This window comes from Ammospiza caudacuta, chromosome 1 (assembly GCF_027887145.1).
Source record: "Ammospiza caudacuta isolate bAmmCau1 chromosome 1, bAmmCau1.pri, whole genome shotgun sequence".
In the NCBI taxonomy this organism is placed as follows: domain Eukaryota; kingdom Metazoa; phylum Chordata; class Aves; order Passeriformes; family Passerellidae; genus Ammospiza; species Ammospiza caudacuta.
In genome coordinates this window covers 50,355,989-50,373,172 of record NC_080593.1, presented here as the reverse complement: position 1 = coordinate 50,373,172, position 17,184 = coordinate 50,355,989, and the positions used below count along the sequence as shown (strand labels likewise).

Genomic DNA, 17,184 nt, shown 5'->3' with positions numbered 1-17,184 from the left:
GAAGCAGCACTGACCAGCCTTACCAGAGGAACTGGAAGTTTCATCTTTCTTTTCTTCCTCCTCCTTGTCGTTGTTCTCCCCGCCGGTTTCGGTGCCGGCCTCGCGGTCGCTGTCGGTGTCCTTGGACTCCAGCACGTTGATGGTGGGCGTGCTGGGCCTGCTGGTGTTGTTGGGCAGCCGGCCCCGCCGCCGCCCGCCGGGGCGCTTGGGCGGCGTCTTGATGCGCTCCGCCGTCAGCGCGGCCGCAAACTCCTTCGCGCCCTCCTGGACACAAAACAGCACAGTTTACAGCACAGAAACCCAGAAGTGGTTCCACTTGTGAGAGAACACCTCCTGCTTGCATCCTGAGGAACTTCCCACTGTTCTACGTGCACCAAAGTTCCAGTTAAAGGCACGCCAGCCGTGAACACGAGTACTTTTGATGCTACCATGAAAAACATCTACACTTACAAAGTACTCATGTCAGTATTTTGGTTCGCCTTTTACTTTGGCTGCCAAGAGAAAAATAATTCAGTAGTAAATTTCTATTTGCCCAGATGACAGAAATAAATTTGAATTTCCCACAGAAAACACCATAAAAACACAAGAACTCTTCTTGCACATGGCACTTCGACAATTTGTGCTCTGCAATTTTTAAAATGCAAGCATTTGTAACTTGCTTTCTGGTGAAAAGGGGAACGATAAAGTGTAGCAAGTTTTCAGATGGGACAATTGCATAGTTTCTCATACTAAAACATTCAGGGGAATTATGAGAGAGATTTGAAATTATATTACTAAAGATTTCACTTTATTAATTTCCATCCTAGTGCTTCCTAAGAACACAAGTCCCAAAAGGAAATTAGCCTTTGGCAAACTAAAAAAAACCTTTATAATTTTGAGTTGTGATACAATTTACAAGAGTGAAGTCTGCAGTTCCTTGACTAGACTGGACAGAATAGCAGCAACACCATTATTAGGGGATAGTAATATTTCTTCCCTACAAATATCTCAGGCTACACCTACAAGTATTCCTACTTAAGATGATTGAAAGTTAAACTCTTTCTCTTGCAGCAGCTGAAGGTAACATACTTGACTGCAAATGGCCCACAAGCAGATGCACTATCCTAGATCCAGCATGCCCTTAGTTTAAGCATCCCCCTATAGTGCAGCCAGCACTAGCACTCAGTGAATTGTGACATATAAAATTATCTTACCAGATGCTGGTAACAGTGAGGTCCACAAGGCTTATTATCTAATGCTGTTTCTGTATTCTTTCGCTTATAAGTATTGGGAGTTGCATGGAATGCTGTTGAATCAAAACATCACATTTTTTAGTTTTCATATAAAATATATTAAATATGTAACCTCAAACTCTACCCAAAACACAAGGTTACCAAGACTTTACTAAAACCAGAATAAAATACTAATAAAGAGAATAAACAAATAAATAAATAATAAAAGAAATCCCATGTAGTGACATATGACTTACCACTTAAATACACAGAGACAGCACACAGGTAAGTTTCACATATCATGGAATAGTTTGGGTTGGAAGGTACCTCAAAAATCAACTCCTCTCTGCCATGGGCAGGGACACTTTCCACCAGACCAGGCTGATTAAACCCCATCTAGCCTGGCCTTGAACACTGTCAGGGATGAGGCAGCCACAGCTTCTCTGGGCAACCAGTTCCACTGTCTCACTTCTCTCATGGTGAAGAATATCTTCCTTACATCAAATGTAAATCTATCCTCTTCCACTTGAAAGCCATTCTGCCCTTTTCATCAACAAAGACAGTCATCACATTTGTTTCGTGTATCAAGGAAGATTTGGTGTATCACCCTTTCCAACAAAAGAACAGACTTTACTTTGTTGTTATGTTAAACAGAATTATTCAGGGCTTCTCCTATTAATGATCATCACTTCAATGTGTAAAATTCAGTTGTTATATTTCTATCTTGAAAAAAAATGCACCCTTTGGAAAGGTAATAGGACCCACTTTACATTTTCATCAGTGAGAAGGACACATAAGCATTTTTGCTCTATTAGTTTATCAGCACTCCAGCTAAGCTGGCAGGATATAAGAATTCAGTTCCTGTATCCCAGCTGCAGGGTAAAAACAAGTTAGCATTGCACAGTCACTGGATAAGTGAGCCAAGTCTGCACCTTGCAGAGAAGCGTCTGCTCCTGTATCTGAGGGACTCTGCACAGCTCCGAAAAAGCTGCAGAACAGTGACTCAGAGGGGAGCAGAGCTGGGTATGTTACACATGCAACACGAGCACCTTGGTAACAGGAGGGCAGTTTCCTACCCACTCTCTTTGCCAGAGCCAGCTCTCCTCACTGGCAACCCCTGTCTCCCAGCAGGGTGTTTTCAGGGACACTGACTTCTCACAGTTTTCTGGAAGTCTTGGGAGCTTCTCTGTACCCCTTACAGAGCTCTTCTGAAGCCTGGAAAACCTGCCACTAGACTCTCATCAAAACTCATACATTCATGTTCCCACATTGTATTAGGAGCTTTTTGAGATACTATCATTAGTTTTCTGCAATTGTCTTTTTAAAAACAACTTGTCTGTGCTCAAGGAAAAAATACTTTGATTTTCAGAGAGAGCGGGAGAGAGAGAGAGATAGATATCAATACTTTTTCCTTCTAAATGTGTAAACAGTGGCATACAGAACTGCAAGGAACAGAAATGAAGAATGGACTGAAATTTTAAAAAGAAGAGAATACTTAGTGCTAGCTGTTTGCTAATGCTTCACAAAGGCCCAGAAAAGATGCTCAACTTAAAATGTGCAATTTCCAAACTATGCAGAAGCACTTATGCTGCAGTTTTACAGCCTCTGCAGTTGGGTAACTGTAACTTACAGTGAAGGTTATAAAAATTCAGTGAACAAAAAGTGCAAATATGTTCAAAATTAAACAAGAAATCCCTCCCCTCCTCCCCATATTAATCTAAAAGGGCTGTTCTACACCACCACTGCACACATCTCCTTCATTAAGCCATTTGCTCTTAATTTTATTTCCCGATCACGCTGGAGGCTTCTCTCTCTATGTCCGCTAAGCTTTAAAGACTCCACTTTTTAAATGCACTTCCATCCCTGTTAAAGCATGTGGGCAGAGCTCATGTCTTCCCAGACAAGGCTATCAAAAGCAAACTTCATTTCAGTGGCCTGGTGTGCAGCATAGCTCTGCAAACACCTGCTTTGGCAGCAGTGGGAAGGGTGACCAGTTCCATCTTGGAACTTTGGAAACACTTCATGTTTCCCTCCCATAAAGGGGGGTGAGTTGAAAAATCAAATAATAATTTCTATAATGCTGTGCCTGTATTAATGATAGCAGCAGGTGGGAACCCCCCAGGAAAGCAGTGTACTCTTGCAAGGCTTTCTTAAAATGGTACAAATAAAATAAAAGTAACAATAAGTAAATATTGCATCCCATTCTCCAGACAAATATGTTATATTTTATAAATCTGGGAACACAAAAAAGCTTTAATTTGCTATATATGGGCATATTGATATGGGAAAATTATTTACAACAAGTATAGGAATGTAATTTATGTATATTGTTGCCATTAGTGCTCTTTCTTCCCCCAGATTAGTTAAAAGCTTTCATTGCCATGTCACTTCTCATGTTTCACATATCCTTCAAGTGTTCATGTATTCTGCAGGTAAAATATGTTACACTTTGTTACAGTAACAAGAAACCATGCAATTTAATGCCAAGTTATTTCACTCTTTTCCATCTTTTAAGAAACAATGAGATGATGGGAGTCATTTACCCGAAAGTGAAGGGGAAAACTCATGTTTTTCAACACTGCATCTTTAAATTTGCACAGTATTTTCATTCAAGATTTTTTTCCACTTAAATGTTTTACCTTCTCTTCAAACCACAAGGAAAATAATTTTTCAGCAATGCAAAAGAACACTTAGACATTTGCTAGCCATGATCTATACCAGACTGCTGCAATGTACAGAAATCAAATCTATTCTTTTTACATGTCACTTGCAGATGCAATAATTTCTCTCACAAATTAATTTGTGCAAGGTCCTAAAATGAGTGGTTTTTTAAAAACTGTTTTCCTTCAGAAAATAAAGAAATGCTTAACTTGTAATAGAATGAAACAAACCAACCTTTATTTTTATTTTTTAACTCATGAGACCTCAAAAATAGATATACATATGATACTTAAAATTAGAATCATATCTTTGTTCAACTATTTAAAAAACACCCAACATGGTACAGTAAGGACAACTACAGTCAAAATCTACCACCTCTATTGTGAGGTTTTTTTTTGGGAGGGTTGTTATAAAGAAAGGACCCAGAACAAGAATAAAACTATTTGTATCACTGCATTATGATATTTAAAAATATCAGTATTAATCTTTTTCAAAAGAAAAATCACAGAAAATTTTGTAGAATTTCCTAACACCTAAAGTCTGCATTTCTTTAATGATTTCCTTAAGAGAAATCATTCTAAAATGGTGTCTCTGAGCATGTTTTCTGTCTTTGAGATTTATTATCTGTCTCATCCCCAATAGGCTCAACTCTCATTTTCAATAATGTGAAAGTACACAGGCAACAGTTTAGCCTGAAATGTACATTTGCTTCATAGTCAAGCTATTTGGGAAATTCTCCCTACCTGATATTTTTCCTTCTTCTAAATTCTTTGTTAGTCCAGACATTTAGGCATAATTCCTTGCTGTCAGCAAATGAAGTCCACAAGTACACAAGTTTTTTCAGTTATGTCATCACCTGCACATAAAGGGATTGCCAGGTCGTCAAGGGGACTTGACACGTTAAAAATCTAATGATAACTTTTCCTATATTTAACTCAAATGCTCTAGAACAAAGATTGGAAACTCCACAAAATAACTAATTGTTAGCTAATCTTAACAAAAATGGAACCTAAGAGGGGGAAATACAAAAAGCAAAAGCAGACCTAATAGAATTCCTGTATTATCTTTTAGTTCTCTATTCCTTCTCCAGAGATTTACACCTTTCAAAGTACCAATGTGATCACTGTAGCCCATCACATTACCAAAGTAATTCATCAAAAATGTCATCTGCAGAAGCCAGGACATCATCCCACAGCACTTGGCAAGTGCATGAAACAGAACATAGAGGCAACTGTAGAAATGTGATAAAAGTTAAATTGTTGCAGAGACACTGAAAATTGGTAGTGCAGCCTTCCAATAACCAAACCATTCTTTTTAATTTTTTTTTTTTTTTGATGAGTTACTTATTCCAAGCTATGAGCTGGGTGAATTTTGACCAACAGTCTTAAAATTTCACAGAAAACAAAGAGGCCAAACAACTGACTCTCTCGGTTTTTAACAAAAAAATTCTGTGCTCTAGACAGACACGCAGACAGACAGACACGCAGACAGCAAACAATCCTCTTTCCTTGGTGTAACTGCAAACAAAAGGAAAAGGAAGCAATGCATCCAAAGCAGTGAGCAGTCATTGTTGCAGTGGAATTTGGGTATGTTTTCAGGGAGTGGCAACTGAAGCATCAGTTTATGACATTCAGGGTCCAGCGTTGAGCCCACACAGTGAAGGTCAGAGATCTCTTTGCAGTGGTTATGCATCAAACACATCATCATCAGGGACAACTGCTACATCATCATCAGGGACAACTAATGAGCTGCACAGGCTGTCACAAAGAGCACTGTCATAGCCACTCATTGTACCCTCCACCTGACACAAAGGTAAGTCCTAAATGCTTCCACAGTGAAAGTGCTATGCATCCCTCTTTCTGTCATGGCCCTGAAATCCTGAAGGGATGATTTAAAGTTTGGGCTCTTTAAAGTAGGAGGAACAGTTTAAATAAAGCCTTGGACATACACCACTTTGGAAAGAACTGCAACTTGCTTAAGGGACATATCAAAAGTCACCAGCAACAAGAACTTAGGCAATATTTTAGTATAGACACTTTGTCTTCTATCTCAAGATTGTGAACACAGAGAAAGAAGGCACAGGGCTTCTGGCTTAAAGGATGCTGCTGGTATGAGAGCTGAGGTCCTTCAAGCAGTGACACAGCTGTGGACATTCTCACCCAAGAACTTGACAAAAAGTCCAAGACTGTGAACCCATTCTTCACAGCACTTGTATTAAAAAAAGTCTCTCAGAACTGGTGCCTCAAAACTGTGGTCTGGTAAAATAGCAGGTACCCAACAGGTAGTCAGCAAAACCTTTCAGCTGTATTTCTATCAGTCTGCAAAAATGACCATGAGAGGCAAATCTACATAGATTAATGAAATAGAGTAGTGAAATGTGTGTGTGCTTTAGAGGAGCAACCATCCCCAATGAAAAACTAAAAATTTATAAAATCATTGAGAATAATGCCTAAAATCACCACAGCAGAAACATCTGAAGTCTTCAGAGGTGCTGCTTGAGTAAGCCTGTCCTCACTATGTCCAGACAATGCTTTTTGTTGACTTAATCAAAATTGGCACCCAATCTCCCTGCTAGACTATTGAGAGCGTCAAGAACTCCTAAAACCCCTGCCAGACAAAGTGATTGCCAACAATCAGCACACAGCTTCACTTCCCTGTCCTACAGACTACACACAGCACTTCTTGGAATCAGTGTCCAGGCAACTAAGACATCACAAGACCTACAGCTTTGCAGAACACACTGTGTTGAAGCTGGCTGGGTCAAGGCAGCAGCTTACTCCAAAAACTTACTGTTCTTGAACATTATGCAGAAGTAACAGCTTCCTTTTATTTTTTATTTTGTATTTTCTAGCAAGGCCTGTCAACAGAATATAAGGAGAAAGTGAAACTAACAGACCTAACTCCAAAATGCTCAAGTACTAAAGGAACCAGGAAAGTGAAAAGCTTCTCCCCTCCTCACCATCTGAGAACAACTCCAATTCCTCCTCAAACTGAAAGGCAACCAAGGGATATGAAAAAGCAGCAGCACTGTGCAAAGCCTTCAGTGTGGAGTACAAACACAGGCAGATTGCATGTGTGCTGGATGAGGAGCTGCTGACAAAGCACAAGGATTCCCAAATGAACATGCATGAGCACTCACAGTGGAACATGCAAATGAACAGCTAAGTCAAAAGCAAAAATTAACTTGGTATAGAGGGCATCACAGTTTACTGTTACAAGTTGAAACCACTTCATATTGGCTGTTAGTTTCCCCTTTACATTTAGCTCTGTCCAGAAAAATTGTCTCAAGTAGCACTTCAGAATCTCTTCACACTTTGCAAGTGAAAGCCAACATCACTGTTAAGCTCTTGTCAGCTTGTTGGCCCAAAACAATGGGGCAACATGAAAGCAGTTCTGGGAAAAAGACATCACAATTTCTAAAACTCAACTCTGAAACAATTCTTCAAATGACCAAGTACAACTAATGTGGCTAAAAAGTAACATGGCAGAATAACAGAGAAAACCGTTCATGAGTGCTCACTCTCCCTAGTGGAAAATGAAGCAAGTCTGATAAATAACCAGGATTTTTTTAATAGAAAAATACATCCCTTTCTCCATGCACAAACTGAGAAAGCGTAACACAAACAATAGTAGAAAACAAAGACATTTTCTTGCAGACTATATAAAAAGAGAAGTGATGTTACAGATTTAGTCCAAGTCAGGAATTCTATACAAAGTCCTAAATGCAGAAGGGATAACAAACTACCCACACAGGTCCATTCAGTTTTCTGAGGTATAATTTCCACTGCAAAATAATGTCAACCTGGACAAGCTGTTTTCATAAACTTTAGGGATATTCCTGCTTTTATTTTTTCTTCTCTTTCCTTCCTTCTGCATGGGATCTTATGGTACTTTTAAGTCTCCTGACTTACAAAAAAGAAAGACAGACATTTAGGAGCACACTTGAATGGTACTTACGATGCAAGAAGCAATCGTATTTAAAACAACGCCTACAGAAGAGTGTGTGAAAGGAGTGCAGGCTTTGCTCCCTCTGAACAGATTTAGCATTTGGTCCATCTATGTTCGGTGTGCACTCAGGAGGAAGAGCTCCAGGAAGCTGCTGCTCAGTGAGTTCTTTGTATCTTTAAAGCAAAATAACAGAAGTTATTTATTGAACATAATTTTTTTTAAACAAAAGTGGTTTTTATTCCAGTACCACTCTGCATTTTCAATGACAACTTCAAAAACCCCTAAGAAATATGTGTCAGCTAAAAAGGCCAATCTGTTAGTGACATAACAAATTATTAATTCCATACTCATTAATACAAATTGACTAGGAAATAATGCATTTGTTTTCAAGACCAACACGACCCTGTACATAGTATCATTAAAAAGGAGTAGTATCATCATCACAGTATCATCATCATAGTATCATCCACAATGGAGATAAGATTGTTTTTTTTAGCAGTAGCTTCTATTTTACCACCTCAAAAAATAACAGATTATTAGAGACATATAAGCACCCACTGTTCAATATTTTAAAGGGAAGGCTAATAAACAAAACTTCTGTATTGTTTGACCTGGGGGAAAGAGCCAAATCCCTTTCAGTGTCACCTGCAGAAGTTACACAAATGCCACAGAACGAGCTGCAAGGGGAACCATTCCTAATCAACCAATATTTACTGAAGGATTTATTTTATAAGGAATCTTTGATTCATAAAGCAACACAGCAATATACTGTAAGAAATACATTCTTACTTCTCTTTCAATTCTTCTGCTGTACCCTTGTCTGGAAACATTGAGGAAATGGCTTCAAATATCTTGTCAGAAGGAAATCTCCGAGGTGGGTGGGTTTCTTTCTCTGTCAAGGAAGCAAAAAATTTGGAAAACAAAAAAAATATATTTCTGCTTCTTTGCTACCTCAAGAAGGTGTTCACCAAAATTCTAATGTAAAAAGGAAATAAAGATTTTTATTTACAAATCACTTACAATTTTAACTGTGTTAAGTGATCTTTCCTGATGAGAAAAATCTACTAGTAAAATTCGGAGAAACCATTATTTCACCAGCAGATGGAGATGGAAATTCAGAACTCTGCCTGCTTTAGAATAATGATACATCATTTTCTGAGGAGTACCAAAGCATTTATTAGACAGATACCTGACTGATTTTGGGTGCATTTGACTGTCTCAGTATGCCAATGAACAAAAATTGGCAAAAGTGCCTCTCATGGTGTTCTCAATAGAAATTTTGAACTAAATGACAAAGGAAATTATGAAAATTATGCTACTTTACACCTTAAACCTTATCACATAGGAAGATGGGTTTGAACAAATTTATTGAGTGGTTAAACAAAATGTTTTGGGTTTCATTTCTAAAGTCTGCAGATAGACATACCCATCCTGTTACCTTCCCGATCTTTTTGCTTGTCATCTCTTTCATCAGGATTGTCATCTCCATCATCATCATCTTCATCATCACTATATTGACCAAGGGCATTGACCAACTCAACAAATATTTCATCATTGATAAATCCACATTCTGAAATCCAGCAAAAGTGGGAATAAACAAAAAACACAAAGTGTATATCAGGTATTTTTAATACTCCCTACATTTTAATTAAACTAAGGCAAAGGCTGTCATTTATGAAAAGCAATTTCATAGTTTTCCCCTCTTAAATAGCAGTGTATAAACCAAGACCAGTTAAAAAAAGCTCATTATTCATTCCTTAGACTAACAAGAGGGAATGAAAGAAGAAAAATTATCACTTTTTTTTTCCCAACTCCATGTGCTCCGTACATATATAAAGCTCTCTTCCTTGTAAGATAAAAAAATACTACCAGCTACATTATTTAAGAGATGTTATGCCAGAATCCCAGTTCCAACATGGTTAGGGTTAAGCCAGTCTGGAAATGCATGCTAACAGTCTATAAACTAATCCTTAGTCAGCTAAGGAATCTCCAGAGAGATTTTTGGTTGATTGTTCCTTAGCATCTACTTCCCACAATAGACCCCCCCTGACTGGGTGATAAAAAAAGAATACATTTATATACAAAAACTTCAAGAGAAAACTGAATTTTATATATCTATTTATTAGATTATATTCTGCATATATCTATTTATTAGATTATATTCTGTTTTGACATTCAGATTGCAAAACAGATTAAACAATAAAGCATTTCTGTACAAAGGAAAAATCATAGTTAGTGCTGACAAGAGACTATTTTTACAAAAAAAAAAAAAAAGGCAACAAACATGAACTGTGTGGGAACTGTAGTGCTTATTACCGTCCTTTTGAACCTGGACTGGGTTTGCATGTCAAAATAACTTGACAGAAAATAAGACTTTTATTACTATGAAGACAATGAAAATACCATGCGGATGTTTTAAACAGACTCTTAATATACAGACACAGCTTAGTATAAATTGTCTCCCAAAAGTGCAATTACAGAGCTAGTTTAGAATTCTGACTCTTACATGGGAATGTCTCTGGATTACAGATTCCCACAGTATTTACATTTAATTACAGTCGCACAATAGTAGTTATTGGGAGACTTCTTTTAGTCTCTTTACCTCTAACATATTTTACATATTTTGGAGAACCCATAATAACAGTAATTGCCATCATAAACTTGCATCTCAGGATGCTCAAACAGGATTAATTTTAAAGCTAAACTCCTTTAATAATAAATTAAATCAATAATAGAAGACATTTAGTAGTAATGTCATCATTTTGACATAACCAGTGCTCTGACAGGGAAATCAGCAATCAGGAAATGTTTAAAAAATCCAAAGGCCAAAACCCATGAAACATTCCATGTTTTTTATGAAATACAAAGGCACTAGCTATACTGAGGACATTAACAAGTCTAGTAGGGCTGAGTAGCATTTATTATTGAATCACAGGTTTAACTTCATGAATGGTACACAATCAACTCAAAAAGTGTGGTTCTTTTTCTCAAATGCATCAGCATTAACAGGAATATGATTCATTTTAAGAAGTTATTCTCTGTTTGAGAGAAGGGTAGAGTGTGTGGGTAATATCTCTGAGAAGGGGGAATCACAGTAGTCAAAAGAAGGCTCTACAAGGGAAGTTGAGGCTTGTATAAGCCAGTTCTGAGGGAGCCCAGAGCAAGTGAAAAGTCACCACCTCACTGAGACTTTAGCAAAGTGAGGGACAGATATTACACTGCAGGTAGCCCAGCTCCCACACAGGAGAACAGATAAACTACACCTCAGAATAAATACATGTAATACTTCTGTACCAACAGAAGGATACAATTTTGCTCTATAAGCTGATTTACAGAGAGGGGGTTTTTAAATAGCTAGCAAGTTCCTTAAAGAAAAGAAGGAAATAAAACCCCACAAACCTACAAGAGGTTACTCTGTTGAATCACATTTGCAAATGTTGTCATTATCAGTTTTGCATAATCATCCTGCCACTTTCTGCTAAGCAGGATACATACATACATCACAATATCATATTCCAATGCTCTGAGCACAAAACTGAATACCAACAATCACTGTATGGCATAAGGAAAAAGTTAATGTGCTTAATTTCTCCACACTACTGCTTAAAACTTTTCAGCCTAATGAAAATGCAGAACAAAACATTTAAATAAGGAAGCCTGTTATACTCAATGTTTACACAATACAGTAGTATCTCTACAACTTCTGCAACAATCACACATCAGGCCTTAAGCAACACTATAGCAATAATTTATATAGGAAGAAATGATTAGTATACCTGAGTGTTTGGGCTCACCTCTGTCTCCATGCACTTTCCCATCATAATTCTTGATCAGTTCTTCAATAAAAGTACCATCCTGGTCAAGCACTTCATCTCCCATATATGGAATGTTATGTAAAACAGTTTCATCCTCTACCTAGGAACAATAGTGATAATCAAACCACTTTAAATTGTGTTGTCAAGTGACCATTTCTGCGTTGTTTTTCACTATCTAGAGGAATCTGCCTACAACAGTAAAATAGCTTCACTGCTTTAGCACATTTACCATTAACTAGAAAAACAAAACAAAACTTTCAATGACTTTCAACAATTTTTTGCATTCTTGGTGGCTGGCTCAAAATATTAACACTAGCTCCTAATCTTAAGGTTAGCAGAGCGTTTCCAAGAAGTTTCTAATATGGAAACTCATTAAGTTATCTGGCTTTGAGAAGCTTGCATTTGGTAAATTCATTTCTCCTCTCTCAGTTCTAAATTACAGTAATGTAGTAAGGCACAATGGGAACCACCCTTTCATTCTTTAGCCAGAGAAAAGAAAATATGGTACAAAAAGACTCTAAATTAAAGTTGCCTAAAGAGCAAACAGAGAAACATGCCTGAAAATTTAATCTGAACTCCACTGTCCCTTTTCTTGACAGCATATAGACTAAATGCATTAACACTCCCATGTTTTATCAATAGAATTTATGAACTTTGATACTCAGCTGCATCTTCCAATACTACAAAAGAACCTTCTATTGTTAAAAAAATTAATTTTCCTGCTGATCATGACTCTGTACCCATCCAAAATATCCAAACACTACTGAATTGAAAGCAAGGAGAAAAAGGTGTGAAAAAAAACTGTATGTACACTGACAAAAAAACTGTTGTTTAAACCACTTCATAATAATTATTACCAAAATAACTAGTCAGCAAAGGTGGTCACATACAAAATAGTGTGACAAAGACTTGCAATAAGCTAAGCTTTTCAAAAAGTCAAATACCTATATCAGAAATCTAATGCTATGGCTTCTGCACACAGTGAAATTAATCTGAAAAAAAAAAAAAAGGCATACTCAGATATGAGAATGACCAAGATTGGGGGGACTATTTCAGAACTTAGTTCCCTTTATTCCATAATAATTACTATTCTGTTACAAATATGTTGGCTGATTGCCTTACAGTAAAGCATTCATATCCATCAGAAAACATTTCTCACTACACTAATTTGATACGTTCAAATAAAACTACATTTGTTAATGGCCACAAAAGACAATAGGTCACCTGAATTAAATAAACTTTTTTACAGCAAAGATAAATAAACTTTAAAGCAAGATTTTGGAGATACTTAGGTACATTGAGGACAGAGATTCAATTGGCAAAGTTACCTTTCTATTTATTTTATTTAGAGGAGCTTATTTCTGATGATTACTGCCCTATTAGCAATACCTCAAGTAGGGAGGGTAATTAGCAATAGATTTAGCTGGCATACTTCTAAAATTAACACCTCCCTTTTCTCCATACCTTTCTTATCCCTACACTTGTTTAAACTTACCATAAAGTTCTGTTGAAGGGGAGACCAAGAGTACATTATAGGCACAGAAGCAACAGCATTGAGAGTCTTCAGTGGGATGACTTGTTTTGGAAAATCAATGTCACTGGTAACAGAGCACTGAAATAAGAAGTTGAAGTTACACTTACATAGCAACGTCAGGAAAAAACCAAACAAATATAAATCATAGAACACTCTACAATGTACAAAATTCAAAGAGTTTCTCAAAATGAGCCATATCAACCTTTGAAAAATACATCCATTTTTCAAGACATAATAGGAAAAATGGTTTTAGCAAGAGAAAAGAACCTCAATAATTATTTCTATGTCAATACATTCATTAATAGATCATGATGGCATTCTTCCACTTATTATTAAGTGGTTGTGATAGTATTTTACTCAGACTATTCGACCTACAATACAAATTAGGTTTGGTATCTCAAAACAGATTTAGTACCTGTTGCTGCTGCTACACTGATGTTAGTGTATTCACTCAGACCATCTGAGGGGCAAGTGAATTCCCCTGGCTTCAGGTCAATACACTGCAGAAATCATGTATTATTTATGTTATAAAAATAAATAAGATTTTACTTTAATGCTAGCAAGACACCTTATATAAATAAAAACTCCATATGTCTTTTTAATTCCTGCCTTGTTTCCCAATTATTGTCTGTTTATCCTATCCTCAAGTCTTTCATTATGCTCACTGCTTGTAAAGGAAAAATGAAAATTAATTCTTTGTATGTAACTCTGGATACATCAATGAATTTTTCAGCTACAGGACTTCTGTTTTGGATATTCAGAGATTTATGTAGCCTTCAAAGGATAAACAATCCATAGAAATACAGACAACAATTAGGTTATTCTTGCATCTAATAATCAACGGCTAACAAATATAGATCAACTTTTCTCAAATACTTGGACTGCAGTATGAAGAGCTCTGGGAAAAAAGTTACAAGTAAAAGCAGACAGGAAGAGAAAAAGCTTGGGGAAGTACAACAGAGAAGATTTGGAGGTAGGTAAAACAAAGTTTAGAACAGCTATCATAGCTACCTGAAAGGAAAAAAGGAAGTGGAGACAAAAGATCTTTCTCCTTTCCAGAAAGGAAAGATGAACAGAGCTTCACATTTCTAAAGAAATACACAAAGTAATGTAACAAACAATATACAGAGACAGTACCCCAGCAGAATGACACAAGCCAGATTTATTTCTTTTCTTTTTAATCTGCAGCAAATGAAATTAGATTTCTGCTGTGTATATTAATATTCTAGACACCATCCTATGCTACTGCTTCGTTCCCATTTCAGGTTAATGTTTAATTTTCTAGCTAGCAGCCACCTAGCATATTTTTCATGTATTTTTAAAGCAAAATACAAAAGTAGAGAATTAATTACTTTTATCTTTGGAACTAGAAGTCTCAGGCTGACAATGGGCTACATCAAAGTGCCTCAGTTTCATACTAAGCCTCAGTTACACTGCTCTGTTGTCCTGGTATGGAACTCAGGTTGATGTCTGGTGGGCCTGCACAGGGCATGTGGTGGTCTCCACTTGATGCTGACTGTCACTGTCACCAGCAATGCCCTGCACTCTTCACCAAACACAGGAAGGCTCTCACACAACCTTTCTATTTCTAGCCAGTGTCTTACACAACTCTGAAGAAATTCAGTATATTAAGAAAAGAAGATTTTAAAGTAATATTTTAAAGTCCTCAGCATTTTTTCATCTCACTTCTCTCACTATAAATTATGGCAACATTAAATGAAGCATTAGAGTTCTGATTCATGAGACAGAGACTGGATTGAATGTAGTAATTAGTGTGCTCTATCAATACAGGCAGGAAATTAACATAAAGAATAGTGAACACCACGCTTGAAAGAAAAGAAAAAAGAAAAAGGAACAACCTTCTACTAACAAAAAAAAAGTGAAAATTGGATGTGTACCTGTGTCAATTATTATCAGTTCTGATTCCACACAATAGCTACAGAGCTGTACATGAGCAATTGCATATTCAAGCACATTTAAAAGATAACACACCAAGGTCCTCTCCTTGCATTTGAACATGCATGCACACAAATGCACCTCTGTGACACACTCCCACTCCCCAGTTCTCCACTGAAATTTTAAGGAAAAGAAACTGCAAATTTATTTGCAGATGAAGTTCTTTGGTTTGCTTTTTTAACCTATTCACAGAAAAGTCTTTTCATTCTCATCCTACTGAAAAGAATTCGTTTTTTAGATTATTACAAACATCTTTAAACTTTTTAAGTGTGAAGAAGTGCCTAAAGAGCAACTTAAAAATAAGGTAAATTAAGCTAGCATGAATATAGAGAGCTGGAATGCCTTTAATCACTGCTGAAGCTACCACAACACAGAACACAATCCTGAGTAACAAGCTCTAGGACGACTCTGCTTGACCAGGAAAGCTGCACTGGATGACATCCAGTGGTCCCTTTCAACCTCACCAATTCTGTGGAAACCATTTTAGGTTTAGGCATTTAGCTCAAATTATGCCACAACTATGGAAATGCTTTTCCCAAATTTAGCACCCAGTCTGCTTGTGCAACACAAAAATTCATTAATCTAACTCCAACAGGAGCAAGAGTAAACTCCCAGTACCACAGAGACAGAACAGTTTTATTAAAGGATGCTGAGGTATGGTCCAATCATTATCAGAAGTAAAGAAGTTTCACTTTTTTGTGTCATTCAAAGCCAGGTAGCCTGCTACATATTTATTCCTTTGTGGAAGTCATATGATCAAAGTACACAACAAATAAATCCTTTAAGACACTCATACGAAACACATTGAGCTGCCAAGTCATATCATGCTGAAAAAAAAAATATAAAGAACAGCCAACTTTGCAGTAATAAAATGAAAACGTGCTAACAACCTTGTAAGTGGAATTACCACAACACATGTTAACCAACCTCCCTGGTCCCGCGCAATGAGCTCACAGAAGTCATGATGTGGACAGGCTGTATCCTACGTTGTTTCCATTCTTGATTTAAGATTTCAGTTCTTTCCAGTATCTTCTGACGATTAGAATTAAACATACTCTAAAAATTAACCACAACATTATAAATAAATCAAAGACTCTAAATTCATCTGCTAGCATCTTAAGGCATTCTGACATTTAACCAGACACGTTAAGACAAACAAAAGTGCTCAAAACATACAAATTTAGTTTAAAATCAGTGAAGTTCAATACAGTTCATTATCTCTTTCTTCAATTCGTACCATGTTCTCACAACTAGAGAGTAACACATTTAGCATAGAACTAAATTCTAAATTTGAAAGAGTATGCAGCTAAAGAAGTTGCCATATTAGCTCTCCACAACCTCTTCTGATACTTAACATTCCTGACCCAATCACATATAAATGTATCATACATGTTTATAAGACCACAGAGTGAAGACAAGCTCTCAGTAGGTTGACAATTAGTCAATGAAATTGTTATAGCAAGTGTTAACTGTAGGACACATACTACAGAAAATAATCAATACTTGTAAAACTTAATAAGCAATAGAAGCAAAAGATAAAGTACCTTTACTTCATCGGCACGTCGGAACCTCTTGAGCTGCCTCAGTCTCATATATTCTGATTTTACACGTTTTCTCCAACAAATTGGTCCCTTCTCAGATTTTTTTCCGGTTTGACCCATGATTATCCTACAAGAAACACCAGCATGTTTGTATTACCAAATCTGACACCACTGCTTACAGAAATTAGATAGGAAAGCAACATTCCTTTCATATCTTTCCTATCTAATTCCTTTCAATCACACACTTGCAATACCATCCCAATCCAAGAGAAAAAAAGGAAAACATATCTAAGTGATAGGCACCAGAAAACAGTAATTTTCATTGCAAATCAGTAGACCCTTCACATTTGCACTTCTAATGCCTCTATACAAAAAGGTATCTGATGGATTTAAAAGGGTGAAGGGGAACAAATCCAGATTCCAAGCAGCCTTGTAAATTAACTTCTGGAGAACCATGTTCACAGCAGACAAACCTTGTCCTCCTCGCAGGAAGGGTCGTCTTTACTGAGACACCAACT

The 17,184-nt window shown here is 36.9% G+C and overlaps 1 protein-coding gene across 5 annotated transcripts in view; it reads right to left on the bottom strand.

The window, feature by feature from the left end:
• EZH2 (enhancer of zeste 2 polycomb repressive complex 2 subunit) overlaps window positions 1-16,786 on the bottom strand; it is a 29,511-nt gene extending 12,725 nt beyond the window's left edge. The window contains exons 1-9 of one of the 5 annotated variants that reach the window (XM_058802197.1): window positions 16,670-16,786; window positions 16,053-16,181; window positions 13,131-13,247; window positions 11,597-11,735; window positions 9,247-9,390; window positions 8,610-8,712; window positions 7,830-7,993; window positions 1,194-1,285; window positions 24-264 (exon numbers count right to left, since the gene is read on the bottom strand). In XM_058802197.1, coding sequence (XP_058658180.1) covers window positions 24-264; window positions 1,194-1,285; window positions 7,830-7,993; window positions 8,610-8,712; window positions 9,247-9,390; window positions 11,597-11,735; window positions 13,131-13,247; window positions 16,053-16,181; window positions 16,670-16,786 — 1,246 coding nt within the window. The remainder of the gene's footprint in view (window positions 1-23; window positions 265-1,193; window positions 1,286-7,829; window positions 7,994-8,609; window positions 8,713-9,246; window positions 9,391-11,596; window positions 11,736-13,130; window positions 13,248-16,052; window positions 16,182-16,669) is intronic. The other 4 variants (XM_058802204.1, XM_058802213.1, XM_058802221.1 and 1 more) reach the window with 4 other exon arrangements.
• Between the last annotated feature and the right edge of the window lie 398 nt (window positions 16,787-17,184).